Below are 20,746 nucleotides of genomic sequence, written 5' to 3'. Positions count from 1 at the left end.
GAGAAAAAAAAAAGGCAAAAAAAGGGGAAAAAAATAAGCTAAGCGGCAGAGGGGAGAGAAAATCCCGGAAAAAATAAAATAGAGGGGTGGAGGGGGGGAGAGGGAAGGAGGAAAGAGCAGGCAGGGGACGGAGGAGGGGGCGGGCTGGCAGGAGCGGAGTTGCCTGGGGAGAATGTGAGCAGGAGGCGCTGGAAATGCTCTCGTTGAAGGTGGCGAGCGGTGCCGAGGGCTCCGGGACCCCCGCGGCCGGTCAGGACGCAGCCCCGGCGGGCGGCAGGAGCCTCCCCAAGCGGGCGGGCTCGGAGGGGCGCGGAGTGCAGGAGCCGGCGGGTGAGTACCGGGGACCCCCGCCTTTGTGTGGGGCTGGGAGGGGGGAGGACACACGGGACACCCCCTTTGGGCAGAGCGGGGGCGGGGGGGGGGGAGGCGGCGTGTCGCGCGTGTGTGTCCCCCCCCGCGCCGTCCCCTCCGCTGAAGTTGCGCGGCGAGTTGGTGCCAAATTGCCGGAGTTTAATGGCACTTGTGGTGGGGAGGGGCGTGCGGGCGAGGGGGGCCCGGGGCGAGCCCCCCGTTGCGCGGGGGCTGCCATCTCCGCGAGTCCGGCTCCCTCCCCCCGGACACCCCTCCAGCTCTCCTCCCCGGGTGCGAGCGGTGAGTGACAGCTGTCAGAGCCGGCTCCGGCCACTAGAAGGCAGAGCCTGTCAGCAGCGCGGGGGGCTCGGGGGGCTCCCCGGAGAGCACGGGCACCCCCGGGGCACAGCATCCCAGCCCTTCCCCTGGCAGGCTGGCTCGGGGGAGCGGCGGGCTGCCCCGCGGGGGCGCTCCCGGGAGGGTGCGGGGTGAGGGGCGTGCGGGAGGCTCCCCCCAGCCCCGTCGGTGAAGTTGCGTGGTCCGTGGCGCGGGGCTCGGCGAGCGGTTGTTACTCCCGTGCCTGTCATCCCCCCTCTGATTTGTTTTTATCGAGCAGCTGATTTAACCCCCCCCTCCCCCCCCGCGCGGCCCCTCGGTGCTTGCGACAGGGACCACGGGGGACCGCGATGGCTTTGGCGGGGGCTGGAGTCACCCCACAGGGTCACGCTGACGCCAGACTCTCTGTGCTTGGTGTCCCCAAGGCCGACGCAGGTGGAGACACCTGAGTCCCCGCTTGTTTATGTGCTGGGGAGACGACGTGGCTGTGCTCACGACCAGGTGGCCTCGTGCATCCAGCCCGTGTGCCCGTGGCTGCCGGGAGAGCCCCCCAAAAGCGGCGGGGTGAGCTCATTGTGTGCCACAGCGCGCGGTGGAGTCACTCCAGATTTATCCTGGCGTGACAGAGAGCAGAAACGAACCCCCGGGGTGACGGGCACGGATCCTGCCCTGCTCTCTTTCCCACCCCGCTGCCGGCGTGGTCTGAGTCGGGGGCGCGTGGTCCAAATTGGAGCCCCGTGGTCTGAATCGAGGCCCCCCTCCCAAGCCTCTCCCCCTTTCCTCGCCCCCCCAGGTGTCCCCTTACACTGGCTTCTCCTGCTGGGCTGTGGAATTTGCAGGGGAGGGTGGTGGTGGTGGTGGGGAGCGGGGAGTGGAAGAGGAGGGCGGAGGGGGGGCTGGAGAAGGGATGGCGCGGCGCCAAATTCCGCTCTGCCATGTCTCTGTAACCTGAATAGGCCAACTCCATCCCCGGTGCGAGTCCCCCGGGGCTCTGCCGCGCTCCGATGCAGTCAGGCGGGAGGTGGCTTTCGCTCGGCTCTTGGCGTGTCCCCCCTGCACAGCCCCAGAGCGGTTCCCTCCCGGACAGCGGCCGGAGCCACCGCGCGCCCGCCGGGAGCCGCTCGGGCAGGAGCTGGAGATGGCTCGGGGGCGAGGGGTTGGCACCGTGGCGGGGACGGGGTAGCCAAGGACATCCCCGGAGCGGGGCGGCCGCAGAGGAGAAGCCATGGAAGCCCATGGAAGGTTACGGGAAGCCTGGGGGGGCCGGCGCTGCCCTGGCCTCCTTAGAGGAGGCAGCAGAGACCCGGGGCAGGCTATTTCTGCTGAGATCCCGAGGAAAGCTCTGGGAGAATTGTGGGCTTCTATAAATAGTGTGTGTCAGCCGAGTGGAAACAGGGCCTTGAAATGCTCCTGCTATTCTCCCGAGTGCTTGGAACCAGCTCTTGGTAAACAGGGCAGCGGTGGGGAGGGCTGTTTCCTTCTTCCGGGCTCGGTAACAGGAGCGGGAGGGATGCGGGGGGGATTTTTGCCTGGTGATATGGCAGCGTTCCCCCCCTGGGGCCGGCCGGCTGGATGCTGGGCTGTGGCCGGGCTGCCCGGATGCGGGATGGCCCCTGAATGCGTCGCAGATGTGTGTCCTCCCCCGCTGCCGTCCCCTCCCCGCCCCACTGCCCGCCGAACTTCGGGGCTGGGCTGCGCCGTGCGGCCCGGCCGTGCTCCTTGGGGAGCCGGTGATGCTGGGGGAGCCTTTTGGGATGCGAGGGCTCAGCTGGCCAGGAGATGCTCAGCACACCCCCTCCTCTGGCCGGCATAGGGGTGCGTGGGGTCACAGGCTGGTTCCCTCTCTCCCCACCTTGTGTCCATCCGTCCGTCCGTCCCGGGTGTTGTTCCCGCTCTGCCTCAGGGCACGTGCTGAGCGATGCCTTAGCCCGGTGCGGTGCTGGAGGGCAAGGATTTGATCCCATGGGACCTTCCCAGGCATGTCTCGACACCCAGGGTGCTGGAGACCTTGTTCCTCAGGGGGTTCTGCATGCGGTGGGGACATGGTGACGTTCTCAGAGTGTTTGCTTGGCTCTGGGGCACATCCTGGCAGCCCCAGTGCTGTGGTGAGCATTCGGCTTCCCACGACAACCTGGCATCGTGCTCATTTGTCACCACCCCTCGCACCCACACCCGAGTCTTCACCCTGTGCTGCGGACAGTGGCTCAAAAGCTGACTTGTTATTATTTTCCTTAAAAATAACACAAAAGGGAAATAACTGGGCTGTGCTTAGCTCCCCACTGGGAGTTTTTAGGGTGATGTACAGTGGGCTGAACGGTAGGAGGGATCCAGCGCACTTCTGGGGGGATTTGGTGTTGGGTTTGGAGTTCACCAGGGTGTCTGTCACGGGGCTGGGGCCCACCCCATCCCAACGTGCTGCCTGCCCGGGTGCTCGGTGCTGGCATAGCAGAGCGCGTTCTCGGCGTGGGTGGGAAGGGGCGAGCGCCAGTCCGGTGGGTTTTTTTTTTTTCCTTCTCCATTTTTTTTTTTTTTTTCTTTTTTCTTTCTTTTTTTTTTCCCTCCCTCTCTGTGGGTTGAGCGTTGGGGCGACAGACAGGGAAAGTCTGAGCAATGGTCTCCGTGCTGGTGCTGTCTTCAATCACCGCGTCCCAGAATCCCTCGCTCTGGGCCTTCTAGGCACAAGGGCTTACAGCGAAAATCGGCAGCTGCAGCTGCGAGTGAAAGCACAAGAGCCCGGCTGGGTCTTTGGCATCGGCAGGAGAGCAAAAAAAAGCTGGGGGAGGCGAGGAGGGAAGGGAAAAGGCGGGGGGAAATGTGCCCTGTGGTTTTTTTCCAGGCTTGCCACCGAGGGTTGTGTTTCAGAGCATCGGTTCCCGGGCGCGGGAAGAGGCGGGAGGATGGGGGGTGCGGAGCGATGCCTCCGGGGAGCTCATTAAAATCTGTCGGCTCCCCCCTTTCGCCGGCCGAGAGAGGCTGGCTATGGAGGGAAGGAGGGAGGGACGTGCTGGGAAGGAACATGCCGGCAAACCGGCTGCCCGGTGGGGACAGTTGCCGGCCCGGGCAGGAACGCTGCCCCGGGGGCTCACCTGTCGGAGCACGCCGGGCGCGGCGTGCCAGCGAGGCCGTGACAGGGGCTGCCTGTGCCGGGGACTCCCTCGGCGCTGCGAGACGGCCCCCGGCCCCCGAGCCGGGCTCAGAGGGGTGATGAGCTGCCCTGGTGCCCGGGTGGCAGTGGGCAGGCTCCGGGTGCTCGGGGCGATGCCGGGGGTCAGTGGGGTGCGGGCAGGAAGGGGAGTGTGAGTAGGAGGTGTCAGCACCTGCAAGGGCAGCGTTGGGAGCGTTGGCTGTGCAGGCAGGGTTTGATGTGCAGGTAGGGTGTGAGGACAGGCTTTGGTGCACAGGCAGACACCGGCGTGCACGGAGGGTTTGGTGTGCTGGCAAGGTTTGGTGTGCTGGCAAGGTTTGGTGTGCAGGTAGTTTGGTGTACAAGACAGGGGCTGTAGGCAGGGGTTGGTGTGCATGGGAGAGTTTAGTTTGCAGGCAGGGTTTGCTGTACTGGCAGGGTTTAGTACAGACAGGTATTGATGTGCACAGGAAGGCTTTGGTGTGGAGGCAAGGATTGCTGTACAGGGATGAGGCTGGCTTGGAGATCCTGAGTGCTGAGGTGCAGGTGTTGGCAGGGGACACACCACCCTGGCAAAAATACCTCCTTCCCCTCCCCAGTGAAGGGGACTGAAAGCGTTGGGGATCCCCCTTCCCATTCCAAATCCCATGGCATGCCGGAGGGAGAGTGTTGGTGCAGCCTGCCCTGGCAAAATGCAGGGAGACAGAGGAGAGGCAGAATGTGGTATTGATCCTCTCAGAGGGAGAGCGAAGCAGTTCTGGCACACTCCAGCTCCAATCCTCTGCCCTTCCCACGGCTAAAGCAGCTCCAGGCAGAAGGAGTGCCATGCCATGCCATGCCATCCCATCCTATCCCTCAGCTGCTGCTGCTGCCTCCAGGGCCTTAAACCCCACGCACACTCTCCCTTCTTCTCTCTTCCCTCTTCCCTCTTTCCTCTTCCCTCTTCGCCTCCTGCTGACTTCAGCGCATCGGCTTGGGCTCAGCGCCTGAACATTCCTTGCAAAACCTGGGCCTAAAATATCTGGAGGAGGATGGAGCGCCTTGGGCGAGGGAGATGAGCTCCTCAGCTGCAGGAAAGAGGGAGGCTGCTGGGCTGGAGGCAGCAGGGACGCTCTGCTCCCTGCCAGCTGCCAGCCCCGCTGGCCTCCTGGGAAAACACCAGGAGTAAATCTTGCCTGGTGAAGTTGGCGGTTTGGTTTGGTTTGGTTTGGTTTGGTTTGGTTCGGGCTGGGTTGGTTTGGGTTGGTTTGGGTTGGGTTGGTTTGGGTTGGTTTGGGTTGGTTTGGATGTGCCCAGAAGCAGGAGGGAAGCACAGCACCCTGTGGAGCAGCAGATGAGTGATACAGGAGTGGGGATGGTGTTGGGAGTGGGGTGACAGAAAGGCAGGGTGTCACAGAGTGTGGTGAGAGGGAGAGTAGGGTCACAGGGGAACAGGGGAGCAGGGTGACAGTGGATCAGGGTGGCAGGGAATGGGACAAAGGGGGAGCAGGAGAACAGGGTGCCATAGGAGAAGGGTGGCAGGGAACTAGGGTGATGGTGGAGCAGGGTTACAGAGGAGCAGGGTGACTGAGCAAGGTGAAATGGGATGGAAGGGTGACAAGGGAGCAGGATGGCAGGAGAGTGAGCTGGGTTGGGGTGGCTGAGGAGGGACAATAACTGCTGGGAGGGAGGTGCTACGCGGGAGCTGTGTGAGAACCAGTTTGCGAGGTCCAGATTGGCAGCAGATCCTGAACCAGGAGGAGCTGAGCATCCATACGGCCCCTGCCGAGATCAGACGCGACGACAGCGACTCGGTTTGGGGGAAGAAATTGGAGGCGGGGGAAGCTTTTTTGCTGAAATGAAATTTGAACCCCAAAGTGGGAGGGAAGTGGAGGTGGGGGGCACGGCTCTCTCCACATGGTTATTACTGCTGTTTTCCACCCAGCTGAAAGGAGAATGTAGCTTAATATGGACCCGCGGGGAGGAGAAGCACTTGGGAACGGGGATTTGGCAGGAGGGAGCTGGGAAACAGCGAGAGGAACGTAGAGGTGAGAGTGGCCAGGGCTTTGCCCAGGGAGGAGAGGACGGAGCCGGGCTGGAACAAGGCGCTATTGTTCTTGGCGAGCAGGGGGCTGGCCGTGGCCCCCCCAGACCCACAGAGCTGGCGCGGATGTGGGCAAGGTTTTTGGGACCGGTTTTTCCCGGTGGATTGCTGGCTGGGGAGTGGGAAGAACTCACTGTGCTGGGGTGCACCAAAGGGAGCTCACAAAACCCAGAGGGGCAGAGCGGCGTTTGATGGGGAGGAGGTGGCAGGTGAGAGGACAGGGGTGAGTAGAGGGAATTTCAGATCAGTGAGCGGGAGTGGAGCTGGGGGGGCAGGGGCCTGGTGGGCAGAGGACAATGTGGGAAAGGGGGAAAACCCAGTGTTCCTCATTCTGCCAGCACAACAGCTCCTCCTTGATGTGTGTGTGAGGCTGGGCTGGTCAAAAGAGAGGGTCTGGGGACCTTTGCTGGCCTGGGGACTTCTGTCACCCCATGGTTCACGTCCTGCCACGATCCCCTCTTGGTTGCTGGCATCTCTCCAGCGGTCCCCACTGAGCCCTGCCATTCCACATGTCCCCTTGGTCCCTGCCCCAGCACCTGACCTCACTGCCCTCAGCATTTCAGCACTGCTGTTGATGTCACGTGCCACGTTGCCAGAGCCACCGGCTGTCCCCCAGGCCATGACTGTGCTTGGGGACACCCCAGGGTGCCAGTGAGCAGGAATGTGGGGTACCAGCAAGGCTCCTGGGGCTGGAGGAAGAGGAGGAGGAGGAGGAAAATGAAGGGATGTGCAGTTCCATGGGCTCTGGGGGCTGTGGCCAGGGAGGGGCCAGGCTCAGGGCAAAGCTGAGCTTACCCCAGCCTTTCCTGGGCTCCCTGCGCCTTGGCCCTCCCAGCCCAGCTGGAAAAGAAAGACTCCCCCTGCAGCACATCCCTGTCATTCGTTCCCATCCCCCCAGATCCCACCTTGATGCTTCCAATGCAGCGATGCCCTAAAGGCAGCAGAAGCACCTTTGCAAGTGCACACTAAATATTTGAACACGCTTGGGTGGCTCTGGCGCCACTGCTGCTCTCACCCTTCCCCATCCGCTTCCCTCACCTCTCTGGACTCCCCAAATTTAGTGGGTACCCCTCCTTTCCTTTCGTGGGTGCTCCTCCTTTCCTTCCACAGAGGGGTGTGATGTTTGCTCAGCAGCTCTTGCTCAGAATTATTTGCTCCAACCGAGGCAGTGCTCGGCATCGCCGTGTCACCCCGGGTGTGTGTCATCGCGTGTCCCCCCCTCCCCAGCCCACCCACCGCCAGCCCCGGCTGCACGTGGTGGTACCACGGCATCCGCGCGACGCCCGCCTCCCCATCCTTCATCCCTCCTCTTCCTCCCAGCCTCAGCACCCTGCAGCCGGGCTGGGTGCCCAACGGGGCGGGAAGGGGGGGAGCAGCGTTCCCCTCCCCTCCCCGGCATTCCTTGGGAGTGAAACACAAGAGCTGGCAGGGCACTCCTGCTTTCTCTGGCCTCCGCTCCTCTGGTGCCTGAACAAAGCCCTCCTGCCTCTCCCAGGAACCTGGGGTTTGAAACAGGAGAGACGGCTGGTGCTGCATGGCAACATCTTCCTCAGGCATATTTTGGGTTCTGTGGTGGGTGGGGGACAGAGGTGGGCACGGTCCCCGTGGCACGCAGCTCTGGACAGCGTACCCCAGGGTACCCACAAGCACTGTGCCTGCCTCAAGAAGTGTTGGCATCCTCCCCAACCTGGGTTTTGCGTCCCCACCGTCTCCCTGCCATCATATTGCCATGGAAACTGAGCCCTCAGGAGTACCAGTTCAATTCCAGTTTGCCCCAGTTTGATCGTAGTTTGGCCCCGGCTCTCTTCCCAACCCATCTGTGACAACACAGCTTGGTGTATCCTTCATCCCACGATCCAGGACGATGCTTCCCACAGGGAATGTGTGCTCCATCCCCCTCCCAATGTCCAACACCCCCCTCCTCACCAAACAAAGCCCCCCCACCCTCCCCACCACCCCCGGTGAAACAGGCCCCTGTCGGAGCGCAGTCCCCGACAGCGAAGGTTATTTTAATGGATGCATTACTTTAAACGAACCCTCCGCCATCTGTTCCACCCCCTAATTACGCATGCAAAAAAAAGCCCATCTCACAGCCAGCGCAGGAGAAAGTAAAGATATAAGTGATTTAAATGCATGTATCCGCAGCTCCGCCAGCAGCTGGGCTGGGCTGCGCTCCTCAGCTGCCTGGTGAGCTGGGCAACTTGGAGGCAAGGAGGCAAAAGGGATGGTTCTCCTGGAGCTCGGGGGGGTGCAGCAGGCTCTGGAGTGCAGTGGCTGTGCCCGTCCCTCCATCCATCCCTCCTGCCGTGGCCTCTCCCCATCACCCCCTGAAGGTTAGCTCTGCCCGCCGGCTGCCAGCCTCGGCGCGGCTGAGCCTTCAAAGCGCGGGGACACGCGGCCATCCCCAGGCTGCCGCTGTGCATGGCGGGCCGTGGGGGGAGAACCCCCCAGCTTGGCCGGGCTCCTTGTCCTGACGCTGTTCGGAGGTGGCTGAGCGGGCGGGGGGTCCCAGGGGGTGGGGATGGGTGTGCGTGGCCTCCGCGTGACACTGGGTGCTTTTCCTCTGGAAGAGACGCCGAGGAGGGGAGGCTTTTCCCCCGTGCTGCTTTTCCCAAGCAGTAGCTCTGTTTCTGTGAGCCATCCCAAGATCCAGGGAATCGTGAGCCCTGAATGCTCACAGATGATGTTCGACCCGGGAGTCTGTCCTTTGGGACAGCGGAAGGTGAGAGTGGGGTGGGGGGAATGAGATCCACTTAGAGAGGCAGAGCTCATAGGTGATGAAAAAAATTTTTACATGTATCTCCTGCTTTGGGGAGTCCCAATAGGGACAGGGAGGTGACAACAGTTTAGGGGGCTGCATCTATCCTCTGTCTAGGGGGAAACAGGGGGGAACCTTGCATTCAGAGCTGTCCCACTGTGACTCAGTTTCCCCCATCCCCAGTACAAACCACCCACAGGGATGGGATGGGTGCCTGGCGTGGCTTTGGGTGACCCCACAGTGACAACGCAGGACCACGACCGCCATAGCAGGGCCACCGCCTGGCGCCGGAGCCGACGGTGGTCCTGGGTGCCTGTCGTCCCCCCCCTCCCTCCGTCTCCTTCTCTCCGTGCCTGACTGCAGCAGATGCGCCAGCTCTGCAGGAAGAGGGAATTAAGTTGGGCTGGAGGAATTTTAAAGATTGCTGCAGGCCTGAGGGTCTTAGATCCCCCCGCGGAGATGGGCAGTCATGCAGAATTAATCCTATCGGCAGCCTGGCTCGGCTTCAGCCGGTGCAGAGCTCCGGGAGAGCGCGCGGGAGCGCGGGGGGCGATGCTGGGGGCGGCTGAGAGAGCCCCGGTGCCTCTCGGCATCGATGGGAAATTAATAATGAAAAATTAAAAGCCCCAATTCAGCCTTTCACCCCCCCCTCCTTCCTTCTCCCCATCAGCCTGGAGGTGGGACTCGTAGAGGGGGAGGAGGTGGGTGGATTCTGCAAAGCTTAAGGAAAACCTGCTTGCCGTAGCCAACGGAGCCCACGGTGGGAGAAAATGCTGAGGCCACATCCCACTGCCGGTGCCCGGAGCCGGGGCTCAGCCGGGGCTCAGCCGTGCGCCACGGGGGCCGTGGGGACACCCCTTTGCTGCCAGCAGCAGCTCCATCCGCAGTGAGGTCACGCAGAGGCAGGAGGGGGCAGCTTGGGGTGACGAGAAGGACGTTGAGGAGGCGAGAGGGAGGTTGGGTGGCAGGAGGAAGGTTGTGACAGGAGCAGGTTGGAGTGGCAGGAGGAAGGCTGAGGTGGCAGGAGGCAGGCTGGGGTGGTAAGAGCAGGTTGAAGTGGCAGGAGGCAGGTTGGGGTGCTGTGCCAGCACAGGGGACACGGGGACACACCAGGCATCCCCACGTGCCGCACCAGCCGCCCGCAACATCCAAGGGGATGCCAGGGTGACATCTGGGTGCCCTGTGGCTCTGCCAGCCCCACAGGCAGCCTTGTCCCTATCGTCCCTCCTGGCTGCGGGGGCTGCGGTGCCACCGTGCCAGTGGGCTCGGTGGCTGCGTGACGCCGGGCAGGGTGGCCCGCAAGGGCTCTGCAGCTGCTGCCGAGCCCTCTGCTCCTCCAGTTTATAAATAATGCAGCAGCGAGGTGTGTTGGCAGTGCCCGCACACGCCTGCAGCCCTGGCGTGGCGGCGGCGCTTTTGGGGGTGAGCGACGGGTGCTGTCACCCCGGCAGGGTGACACCGAGCCGTGTCACCTCGGCGGGGAGGTGGCGAACCCTGCTGTGTCCCCCTTCTCCTTGCTCCCCGCCCTGTCCCCCAGCCCCACACGGCCGGGGTGGGTGGTGGCGGTGGCGGGTGCTCGCGGTGACCCCACGCGTGGGGACGTCCCCAAGCCTCGCGACAGTGGCGCGGATGGCGACGCGCAGCTTGCAGGGTTGCCATGGCGATGTGCTGGCGCTAACGAACCCGAGTAAACATTAACGAGGGAGAGCCCCACGCGGGTGGGTGCGAGCGTGGGGACCCGGGCGTCCTGCGGGGCTGAGTGCCAGGGTGGGGACACATGGTCCCGTGTGGGGCGCACCCAGGAGAGTCCCCCCAGGAGTCCCCCGTGCGTGCTGTGTGGGGCTGTGGTTTCCTGGTTAGGCTGGGAGCTCTGGGTGCTGGGTGAGGTCCTTGGGGGGCAGGGTGTCAGTCCCCTCTCAGTTTGGGAGCACCCAGAGTGGGAAGGTCCCTACCTTGAGGTCCCAGAGGTCCTGTCGTGCCCCGGCACTGCTGTCCCACTCTGGCCGCGGTCACCCTTTCTGTGCGGCGCCCGTGAGGGGGGATGAGTCCCCGGGGTGTCCCCCAGCGCTGGTGGGGACCTCCGGGTATTCCTGGCAGCAGCTGCCACTGCCGTTGCAGTTGTCACCGTGACTCAACTCCCCGCGTTCCTCCTCTCCCATGGCCAGGCCGGCACAGGGACCCACACCCTGCTTTGGGTGGGGGCAGCCCCCGCACCAGCACCCCCACCGTGCCCGAGGTCCCCTCCAACATTTAATGGTGCTGCAGCTCATTAAACGGAGGTGCAGGTGCCCCCGGTACCTTCATCCTCCCGGAGGGCTCTTAATGAGCGGCTGCTAACGAGCGCCCGCGCTCCCCTTGCAGCCCCGGGAAGAGGCTGATTGGCGAGAGGCACCCGGGAGCGACGCGCGGGCTCCTTCCAGGGGCTTCGAGGGGTCCAGAGAGCCCTTTGCCACGCTGTAGACGTGGCCTTTGCACCGTGCACGAGGGTCCCGCGTCACCGAAACTGCACCGGTGTCACATCTGTCCCCAGCTTCTCAGTGTGTGCATCGTGGGCACCTGGTGCCCTGTGCCTCAGTTTCCACCCTCCCCTGCACCCCCGGGGACGCAGAGCCTTGGGATGGGCACCAGCGTCACAGACATGCAGAGGCGTGGGCTGAGGCTCCTTTGGGTCTTCCCAGCCCCACTGGTGTCCCCGGAGTCACCCGACCCCCGGGAAGACCTGCTCGGGTCTGCGGAGGGCTTGGCAGAGGGGCTGTACGGGTCCCGGGCACCCCAGAAACAGCGCCGTGGTGCCGATGCCGTGTGCCGAGGGTGCAGGGCACTGGGTGCCCAGAGAAGGTCGGCTGGGGGATGCCTGGCTCAGAGGGGCTCCTAAGCTCGTCCCCCTTTTTGGGGGTCTGTAGGGGGGAGACCCCATCCTGCAAAGAGCCCTCGACCCACACCGAGGCTGGGTCCCCCAGCTCCCCACTGAAGGGAGCCCTAATCCTCGGTGACACGGTGCCCAGCTCCACAGTGGCTAATTGCAGTGTCCCCAGCTGAGGATTACGGTTTAAAGCAGGAAAGGAGCAGCAGGAGCAGATGAGCTCCTGAGCAACAAAGCTCCTGTTCCCCTGCAAAGCGACTTTTATTAGGGGTATAATTAAAAGCTGACAGGAGGGGAAAATCATGGGGACGGTCAGGGTGAGGGATGAAGCCACCTGAAGGTCCCTGTGTCCCCCCAGGCGTCCCACCCGCCAGCTTCCCACTCTGACCACAGCGTTTCTGGCAGGGCAGGAGGGAGTAAGATGCTGGGCTGGCAGAGGAAATCCAAACTCAGCCCCTATGAAAGGGGCTTTGTGTGCCCGAGAAGGAGCAGCCCTCTTTCTCCTCCTCCTCCTTCTCCTCCTTCTCCTCCTCCTCCTCCACCTCCTCCTCTCTTCCTCCTCCTTTTCTCCTGGCCACTTTCCTGCCTGGAGGTGCCCTCAATGTGGGTGCCAGAGGGAAAATGAGGCACAGAGCAGCATGGCAACCCTGTGGCCTCCTGCCCTGCCCAGACTCCTGAGATTTTCCCCATTACTTGTACCCATGGCTGTGGGTGAGGCAGTCCCTGGGGATTGTGCTGGTGTCCCCCATGGGTGCCCCAACTGGTGCCATCCCTGCAGAGTCTCTGGGACGGGTCCTCTGTACCAGGGCTGGCCAAGGCCATGGCAGTGGAGGAGTAGCAGGGACAGAAAGACACAAGGGCAGAGGGACATCTTCCCCTGTCCCCTTCATGCCACCTGGATTGCCCTTTCCCAAAATTCCCACCTGCCTCAGTTTCCCTTTCCCCCCTTGTGAGTGCTGTGCGTGCCCTCCAGCATGGCAGGACCTCGGCTCACCTGGGAGAGCTCAGCCCTCCTTGGTGACCCCAGCTGCCCCCGCAGCCACGGCTGAGGTCCCCTGGGAAAGGAACACTGCGGCACCCAGCGCTTGGCACCTTTCTGGGTTTCTGCTCATGGGAGCATCGCTCTGGTGCCAGTCAGGTCCCGTGGCAGGGAGGAGGGTGGGTGCAGGCAGGGACCCCCAGCTGGGAGCTGAGCACTGACCACTTTGGCCTGGCGCAGCCCCAGCCCCAGCGGGCAGTGGGGGGCTTGTTCTTTGCCTGGACAGGAAGATGAATGAATTCCATTATGGGATCGCGATTTTATTCCACGTGTCAGGGAGCCTGAGATTAACTTGCTCACCGGGCTGTGACAAACCCAGACACCCGCGTGCATGCGCTCGAGTGCGGGGGCTTCGCACACTTGGCGGGCACGGAGCTGCTGAGGCCCTGCCATGCCCACCCAGGGCAAGCAGAGCACTGCTCATCCACACTGATTCCAGCTGGGATCCCTCCAGTGTCTGGGAGGTGGCAAAGACCAAGGCCGGGGCTCTGCCACTGCCACTCTGTTGTCCCATGTCCTAAAGGCCCTTTGGCCACCCAAGGACTGATGTCTAGCAGACGGGCACAGGGCAAAGCACGATCCCAGCACAGCTCTGGGGGGCCAAGCGCTGCCGAATAACAGGCTGGGAGGAAGGAACCAAGTGGGACATGGGGGCCTGGGGGTCTTCTCGATAGCTGGTGGCACTGGGGACTCGAGCAATGGGCTGCTCTTCTCTCACCTCAGCCAGGTGGTTGCCCACTTTGGGAGGACATCAGGGCTGTACCAGTTGTGTTGGGGTCATGCTGTGCTGTGCCGTGCCGTGCCACACTGTACCGTGCCATGCTGTGCCATGCTGTACCACACTGTGCCGTGCTGTACCATGCTGTGCCACACTGTGCCATGCTGTACCACACTGTGCCATGCTGTACCACACTGTGCTGTGCTGTGCTGTGCTGTGCTGTGCTGTGCTGTGTTGCACCGTGCCGTGCCGTGCTGTTACCATGGTGTGCCGTGCTGTGCCATGCCGTGTTGCGCTGTGTCGTGCTATGCCATGCTGTACAGTGCTGTGCAGTGCTATTCTGTGCTGTGCTGTTCCACACTGTTCTGTCCTGTCCCGTGCCGTGCTGTGCCGTGCCGTGCTGTGCCATGCTGTACAGTGCTGTGCAGTGCCATTCTGTGCCGTGCTGTGCCGCACTGTCCTGTCCCGTGCCATACCGTGCCGAGGCTCGGGGCCGGCTGTTCTCCCCTCACCGCTCCCCCCGCGCGGGCGCAGGCAGCTGGCTCTGTTTGCTGGAGGCTTTGCGCATTCCAGTTCGTGGGTCACTCGCCTTCGAAACCTCTCCGGGGACAGAGGCAGTTGGGAGCCGTAAGAAACAACCCGAGGGCTGCAGTGGCGCCCGCGCCCGGCGCTGCCTGCCAGCCCTGGGGTGGGGGCCTTGGGAGAGCACCCCCTGCTCTCCTTGGGTGCAGGAGGGGAGCTCTGGGGTGAGGCAGTACGAGTAACCGGGGAGGAGGGACACGCCGCAGGTTTCTGTGCAGGAGGTGGGAGTGATCGCTTTTTGGGGAGCAGTGGAGAGTGCAGGAGGAATGCTGTGGTCACTTTTGCATTGGGGACAGGGTACAGAGTGGGGCACTGGCAGGGGGCGTCATCCATGATCCATATGGGAAGGGGTGGTGAAGCTGGCCAGGCACAGCACGGGCAAGAGGACAACGTGGGCAGCAAGTGTGAGGCGGCTCAGGGCTGGTTATGGTGTCCTGGAATGTGCGTCGGAGCCGTCCCGAGGAGTTCCTGGGTCCGGTGGGGTGGTGCGAGAGTGGTGGGAGCGCAGCGCAGCTTGGGGAGGCTGGGCGGTGCAGGGAAGGTCAGCCTTGGCCAGATGCAGCCACTCCACCCTCCTCCAGTGCTTTGCACATTAATGCAAATGCACTGGCCTGAGTGGTTCATTAGCAGCATGTGGAATGGAATAATGCATCCGCATCCCATTAGCCTAATGAAAAAAAGGGAGCCGGCACCTGGAACAAAGCTGCCGACTCTTGGCTAGTGCTCTGGCTCGGCCATGCTGGGCCGTGGGGGCCCCCCTTCCCTTCCCCTCCTTTCCCATCCCTTCCCTCCGCCGCCCCAGCCATCGCCTGCCCAGCCCTCTGAGCATCCTCCCCGTGCGCAGCAGAAGGCGGCCCATCCCCAGGGTGTCACCACGGATCCCATCCCCAGGGTGTCACCACGGATCCCATCCCCAGGGTGTCACCACGAATCCCATCCCCAGGATGCCACCACAGATCCCATCCCCAGGATGTCACCGCGGCATGGTGCAGCCCCAGGAGGACTTCAGGGTGGTCCCAGCATCACCCCTCAGCATGCCAGGGTGGGAGAGGGATCCAAGGCAGTAGTGCCACAGCGGCACAGCTGCGTGTTGAGCTGTCTCCGTGTCCGTGGGGCTGGGAGTGCAGAGCCTGAAGGATCCGGGGGCACCCCAGGGTGGGCAGAGCCGGTCGCAGCATCATTCTTCTGCTTCCCCGAGTGGGAGGGGGTCCAAGCTGGGAGTGCCGCAGTGGCGCTGGCCGGGTGTCGAGATGTCCCCATGTCCCTGGGGCCGGGAGCGCGGAGCCTGAAGGATTAGAGGAAACATTGCCAAACAAACCAGGCTGTGCCGGAACCAATTAGCCTCCAGCAGGCAGAGTTTCAGATGCTGTTATTTCTGCCTCTTCTCTTTTCTCTCCCTCCTTCTGTCTCCCCCTTTCCCCCTCCCCGGCCCTCCCCAGCCCCTCCTGCCCGCCCCCAGCATCCCCGCTCTCGCCATTCCTCTCCGTGTCGGAGCTTGTTTTGGGCACTGGCTCTGGAGTGAGTCATGCCGCGCGTAGGGGATTTTAAAAGCTTTCTGCTGTCGCTGGGAAGCCGGTTTGGGCTGCTCCGACACTGAGGGTGGAGCGCCATGCCTCGCAGACAGCCCTCGTCTGGGGAACCCAAAAAAATCCCCCACCCTGATGTCCCGAACCCCTGGGATACCAGGGCCCCCCCTTTGCGGGGGTCGGCTCCGTCACCCCAGCCAGCGGTTGAGTCACAGGCGAAACTTTCGAGCCGTTGGAGCTTCCTCCGCCGGGCCCCTCTCCGAGGAAGTGGTCTGCCGGGGCGTCGAGCCCGGCGGGGCGGGTGCCCCGTCCCGGTGGGTGCAGCACGCAGCCGCGCTCGGCCGGCGCTGGAGCTCGAAGCGTGGGAGACTTTTTTTTTCCACCCCCCTTTCCCTCCCTCCACCGCCGCCTCCGTCGGCCCCGCTGCCAAACCCGGGGTGGGGGCCCTCCGGCACGACCCTCCCGCCAGTCCGCAGCTGGCCGCGGTCCCCCCTTCATCCTCCTCCTCCTCCTCCTCCTCCTCCTCCTCCTTGCCTTGAGCTGCGCTGCTGAGGGACTGCAGCTCCCGTGGATCAGGAGGAGATTTAGGTCAAGCGCTCGACTGAGTCGAAACAGCCATCTGTGTGCGGAGGAAAGCGGCCACCCAGAGCCCCCGGCGCGGCTGGCCCGGCATCGCCACAGGGCCCCGGCACCGCCGGCAGCCCTCGGACCCTGCGCCTGGGCACACAGCCTGCCTTTGTCTCCAGCAAGGGAAAAAACCCACCCAGCGAATAAACAAATGGGGAAAAAAATCCCCCTTCCTGCCTATCCGACACCCCCGGCTGTGCCGTGGGCATCGCCGGGAAGTTTGGCACGGAGCGGCCGCGGCAGCGCTCCAAGGTCGCCCTGACACGCGGTGGGAAGGTGTGTGCCGGCGAGAACCGGGCATGGATGCGGGAGCGAGGGTCGGAGCCGGCCGCGGGCGCCGGAGCAGGCAGGGCGGGAGGTGCAGGCAGGAGGGAGGCCCTGGCTGCCTGCCCGGAGCCCGGACTCCTGGGTTCCTGCAGGAACAGGGTGGAGCGGGAGGAGGATGGGGAGCTGGTGTCATCCCGGCCGCGGCGGGGGGGAGCGTTTCCCTCCCCGGGAGAGCGAGGGACTCCGCAAGAAGCTGCGGCCGCCGTGCCTCAGTTTCCCCGGATGATGAAGTAGAGCAGCCCAGCGCAGCCGGGCACCCCAGCGAGGTGCGGACCCCCAGATGCTCCTTGGCACCCCGCACCGGGACGGAGGTGACCGTGGCCCCTCCTGCTCTCCACCTGCCAGCTTCTCTTGCTCTCTCCATTTCCTTCCGGAGCCTTTTTTCGCCCGCCGGTGTCTGTGCCGCTGCGCCTGTGCACACGCTGGGCGCAGGGAGAGGAAACGCCGCCTCGGCCGTGGGAGGGCTGGCGCCGGATGGGCCTCCCAGCCCGGGGCGGTTTGGCACAGCCCAGCCGTGTGACGAGAGGTGCCTGATGTCAGGCCGGAGCCCGGCCGGGCGCGGGGATGCTCCCCGGCACCGCGCCCCGTCCGCTGGCCGCCCGGAGCCGGGCCCCGCCGGGCCCCTCGGGAGCGCATCCATCCGCCTGGTAAGGAGCTTTGTCCGGCTGCGCAGCCAGTTTGCACAGTAATCCCGCCTCGGCCCGGGGGATTATGCGTGGGGAGAGCCGGGGGGAGGCCGGAGCACCCAGGCAGATGGGGTTTGGAGGTCAAGGTTTCCCTCAGTGCGGTGGGCTCTGGCCAGGAGGGTGACGGGGACATCCTTGTGCTCCAGCGGGTCACACAGGGACCACGACGTTTGTCCCCAGCCACCGGGCAAAACCGGCAGGAGCTCATCGTCCCTGCAGAGCCCCTGTAGCAAGCCAAGCCAGGGCTGGGGCTGGTGCTTCCCACTGGGATGATGTGGAGCATCCCTGCATCCTTCTCCAGCATCCTTCGCTCCCAGTGTGGCAGCAGCAGGCGTGTGCAGGCAGCTGCGAGGCAAGAGCTGCCCGGAGGTGCGGGTCCCACCCTGGGTCCCTTCCCGAGGTCCCATTCCAGGGTCCCATCCCAGCTTCCCCACAGCACTTGGGTCCCCGACCAAGCTGGGAGGGGGCTGGTGGATGCTGGGAGCTCAGCGGTTCTTTATGGTCTCAGAGGGCTCCATTAATTCTTTAAATATCCAGCCTTTCCAGGTGGGTTTTGTTGAAAATTAATTTCCGGAGCTATTTTAATTTTGCTGTATTTAATTTGCTGTTTATTTTAATTAATTAACGTCGGGAAAATCTCTTCTCCCCAGCATCCTGCAGCCGTCTGGGGTGGCTGCACCCGGGAGGTGAGAGCAAGGGGGTGTCGTGGGTGTGAGGGGCACTGATAGGGAGGGTGCCCAGGCCCCACGGTGCCCACCTGGCTCCATCCCACCTGCCCCAGGTGACAGGATTGGCATGGGGAAGCAGCGAGCTTGGTCTCTTTCCAGCTCCATCCCTGCTTCAGGGCTCATCACAGGCTTTGCTGCTGGGTCCGTGGGATGTTTGTCTCATCTCCTGGTGGGAGATGGCTCAGGTAGTGCTTGCAACCACCATTCTCCTTTTCCTCTTCCCACCGACGGCTGGGGACCTGAGGTGTGCATCCATGAGGACACCGGGCCGTGCCATGTGCAAGCAGGACACTCCTGGTTTAATAGCCCAGCACGGAGCTCCTTGGAACCACACCCACACAGAGGGATGCGGGGCTGAGCCCAGCCTCCCGTCCCTGCATCCCTCCTGCTGCTCCATCCTCCGTGCTGGCCAGACCCCAGTGAGGGGGTCCCTGTGGGGCAGGCGGGCAAGGAGCGGGGGAAGGGATGGAGCCGTCTTCCTCCAGATCAAGGCCTCTGGTCTCTGACATGTCTAGACGCTGCCACACACACCTAATGTGGTTCTTGGCAGGAGCCGCGGCTGCTCTCTCGAGGTTAATTGCTGCGCACGGAGCTCTGCAGACAGATAACCCGGCTCCAGGCTGCCCCCGACCCTGCCTCACCCAGCCCTGCCTTGGCCACGGTCCCCAGGGGCTGCTCACACCCCCCCCCCCCGGGGGGAGCAGCCTGGGGGTGCAGAGGGGCTGAAACTGTGCTGCTGTGCCCAGTGGGTGGTTTGGGGTGCAGCACTGAGCAATGGGGGGGAGTCTCCCGGTTTTGGGGGGCAGGCAGGGATGGAGGAGAGGTGCTGGCAGTGCTTAGCGGGGGGTGACAGTGGCCGCAGGGGCTTTGGGGCAGGAGGAGGAGAAGGGCCCCACCAGCCCAGGGCTGCTGCCATCGTCTGCCTGCTCTTGGCAAGGCGGCTGGACCAGATAAGGGAAGCGTGGCGGGGGCAGCCGGACAAAGGCTCAGCCTTATTCAGCCTGCGTGGCTGGATCCAGGCTCCGGAACGGGAGCTGGAGAGAGATGCAGCAGGGACTGGGGTGGGAAGTGCTGCTTCGTCCTCCAGCCTCAACATCTGGTGGAAAGAGGGGATGGGAGGAGAGAATGCTGTGCAGGCTGCAGGGGTGAGCCTCAGGGCTTGGCCACATCCGGACTCCCTGGGATGGGCTGGATGAGGCCGTTCCCAGCAACCGCTCTTGCAGAGCACCTTCCTGGGAGCAAACACCGCTCTAAAGACATGCTTGGAGCCACTGGCACCCCAGTCCAGGTCCCTGCCTGGCCACATCCATAGGGACCAGTTTCCCTTTGGACAAATCCGTGCTTTGTCGGGCCTGGTGCCAGCTCCCAGGTGCCATCGCCAAGGCAGGGCAGTGTAGAGCAGGGCTGGGAAGAAGAACATTCCAAGGCTGGAATCACATCAGGTCCCTGGAGGGATGCCCAAAGCACCACATCCCCTCACCTCGCACAGGGCTGGGACTGGTGATGGGCTCTGGGCTCGGTCCCATGTCCCAGGGCTGTGTGGGGGGGATCCCCAGCCCTGGGACCAGCCCCACATGGGATCCATGGGGAATCGGGTGAAGGTTTCAGTCCAAGCTGTGTTTTGCTTTATGGTTTCGTCATGATTTCATGGCAGGGAATTTCCGTTTGTAACCAAAGACAAGAACAAAAAAAAGGAAAAAGCCGAAACCAAAGAAAAAAAAAACCCAACCCTGCCTTGAATTTTTGCCAACAAAATGGGATGTTTCCATTCTTGTTTTGGCTTTTGGCAGCCCCAAACTGCAGCCAGTGGAAGAAAATATCCATGTGGAAACACTGCTGGCCTCCTCCAGCAGTGCAGTGGCCGAGCTGCAGCTCCTGCCCCACAGCCGTGCTGTGCTGGGGGAGAAGGAGCGTGGCCCCTCCAGAGCATGTCACTGTGCTCCCTTCCCTGTGCTCTTTGGAGAGGACATCGCCATGAGAACAGGATTGTTGTTCTGTGGGGAGCATCGAGACAGAGCAGGCGAGCGTTTGCAAGGACACCGGTGGCACGCCGAGCTCGCGCTTCCCACTTGTCCTTGCAGCGGGTCGCTCTCTCCTCCCCAGCTGGCAGCAGAGCCATGTTCAGCTCCAGCATGTGCTGTGCCACGCCATCCTCCCTCCGGGCATTGCCTTCCCTCCTGGCATCACCCAGCCTCTCCCCGCTTCGCCTCTCAGGTTTTGGGGGACCCTCTGTGGGGCTATGACACTGTGGATGCCGGGGAAGGGAGAAGCAGCCACTGCATTGCTTAAATGAGGTTGGGTTTTTTTCCACACATCCCCCCCCTCCATCCATGCTAGGAAGAATTACAGTTGCCCAGGCATCTGTTCTGGCAGAGTCGAACTAAAGAGCTTGTCCTGGGCTTGGCAAACCAGCCGGCGCAGCCGACAGCTTTTCCAAGGGCAGCCTTGGATGTAGAGCAGCAGGTTGACATTGCAGGGAGAGGAGCCTTGTGCTGCAGGCACCGGCGCTGTGCCCCTCAGCTCCTGACTGGATGGGGTTTGGCAGGGAGTTCTGCAGGCAGGATGCTGCAAACCCCATTCCCAAAAATCAGCATCCTCCAGCAGGTCTTTGTTTGGAGCTGGGAGGAGGGCGAATGGTGCCAGCACATCCCAGGGTCCTCATCCCTGCACAGGGAGGACAGCAAGTGTCACCCTGCAAGGGACCACTGCCAAAAAACACCCTGCTAAATTCTCCTCCAAGCTGGAGAGGTTCCTCTGTGTCCCCAGGCTGTGCAGCATCCCTGTCACTGCCACATCTCCCCATTGGCCACCCCATGGTTGTCACCCCCAGTCTCCAGAAGAGCGTGGATGGGTACAGTGGTGGCACGAGGAGATGCCAGGAGCACGGCTGCCCCCTGTGCCAGCAGCTCCGTGCATGGGCCGTAGCCGTGCCCTGTGCTGTCAGCAGTCGAGGCAGGGGGAGGCGAGTTGGAGCGGCTTGGCAGGGAGGTGTGGGAGC

At 63.3% G+C, this 20,746-nt stretch overlaps 1 protein-coding gene and 1 long non-coding RNA gene across 3 annotated transcripts in view; one reads left to right on the top strand and one right to left on the bottom strand.

The window, feature by feature from the left end:
• Positions 1-20,746, top strand: part of AHDC1 (AT-hook DNA binding motif containing 1) — a 52,857-nt gene that overhangs the window by 196 nt on the left and 31,915 nt on the right. The window contains exon 2 of one of the 2 annotated variants that reach the window (XM_086863221.1): positions 210-330. Coding sequence is in view for 1 of the 2 variants with exons in the window: in XM_086863219.1 (XP_086719345.1) it covers positions 195-330 (136 nt within the window). In the remaining variant the exon portion in view is untranslated. Of the gene's footprint in view, positions 1-123; positions 331-20,746 lie in introns of those variants that run through there. The other variant, XM_086863219.1, reaches the window with a different exon arrangement.
• LOC147649292 (uncharacterized) lies at positions 12,802-16,815 on the bottom strand. The gene is made up of 2 exons (XR_015279297.1): positions 15,915-16,815; positions 12,802-15,139 (listed from the first exon to the last, which is right to left on the bottom strand). It is a non-coding gene; the product is annotated as an uncharacterized LOC147649292 (long non-coding RNA).

The sequence above is a fragment of the Cyanistes caeruleus genome, chromosome 26, assembly GCF_971803275.1.
Source record: "Cyanistes caeruleus chromosome 26, bCyaCae1.hap1.1, whole genome shotgun sequence".
NCBI classification, from domain to species: Eukaryota; Metazoa; Chordata; class Aves; order Passeriformes; family Paridae; genus Cyanistes; species Cyanistes caeruleus.
This window is presented reverse-complemented; position numbering and strand designations above follow the sequence as displayed.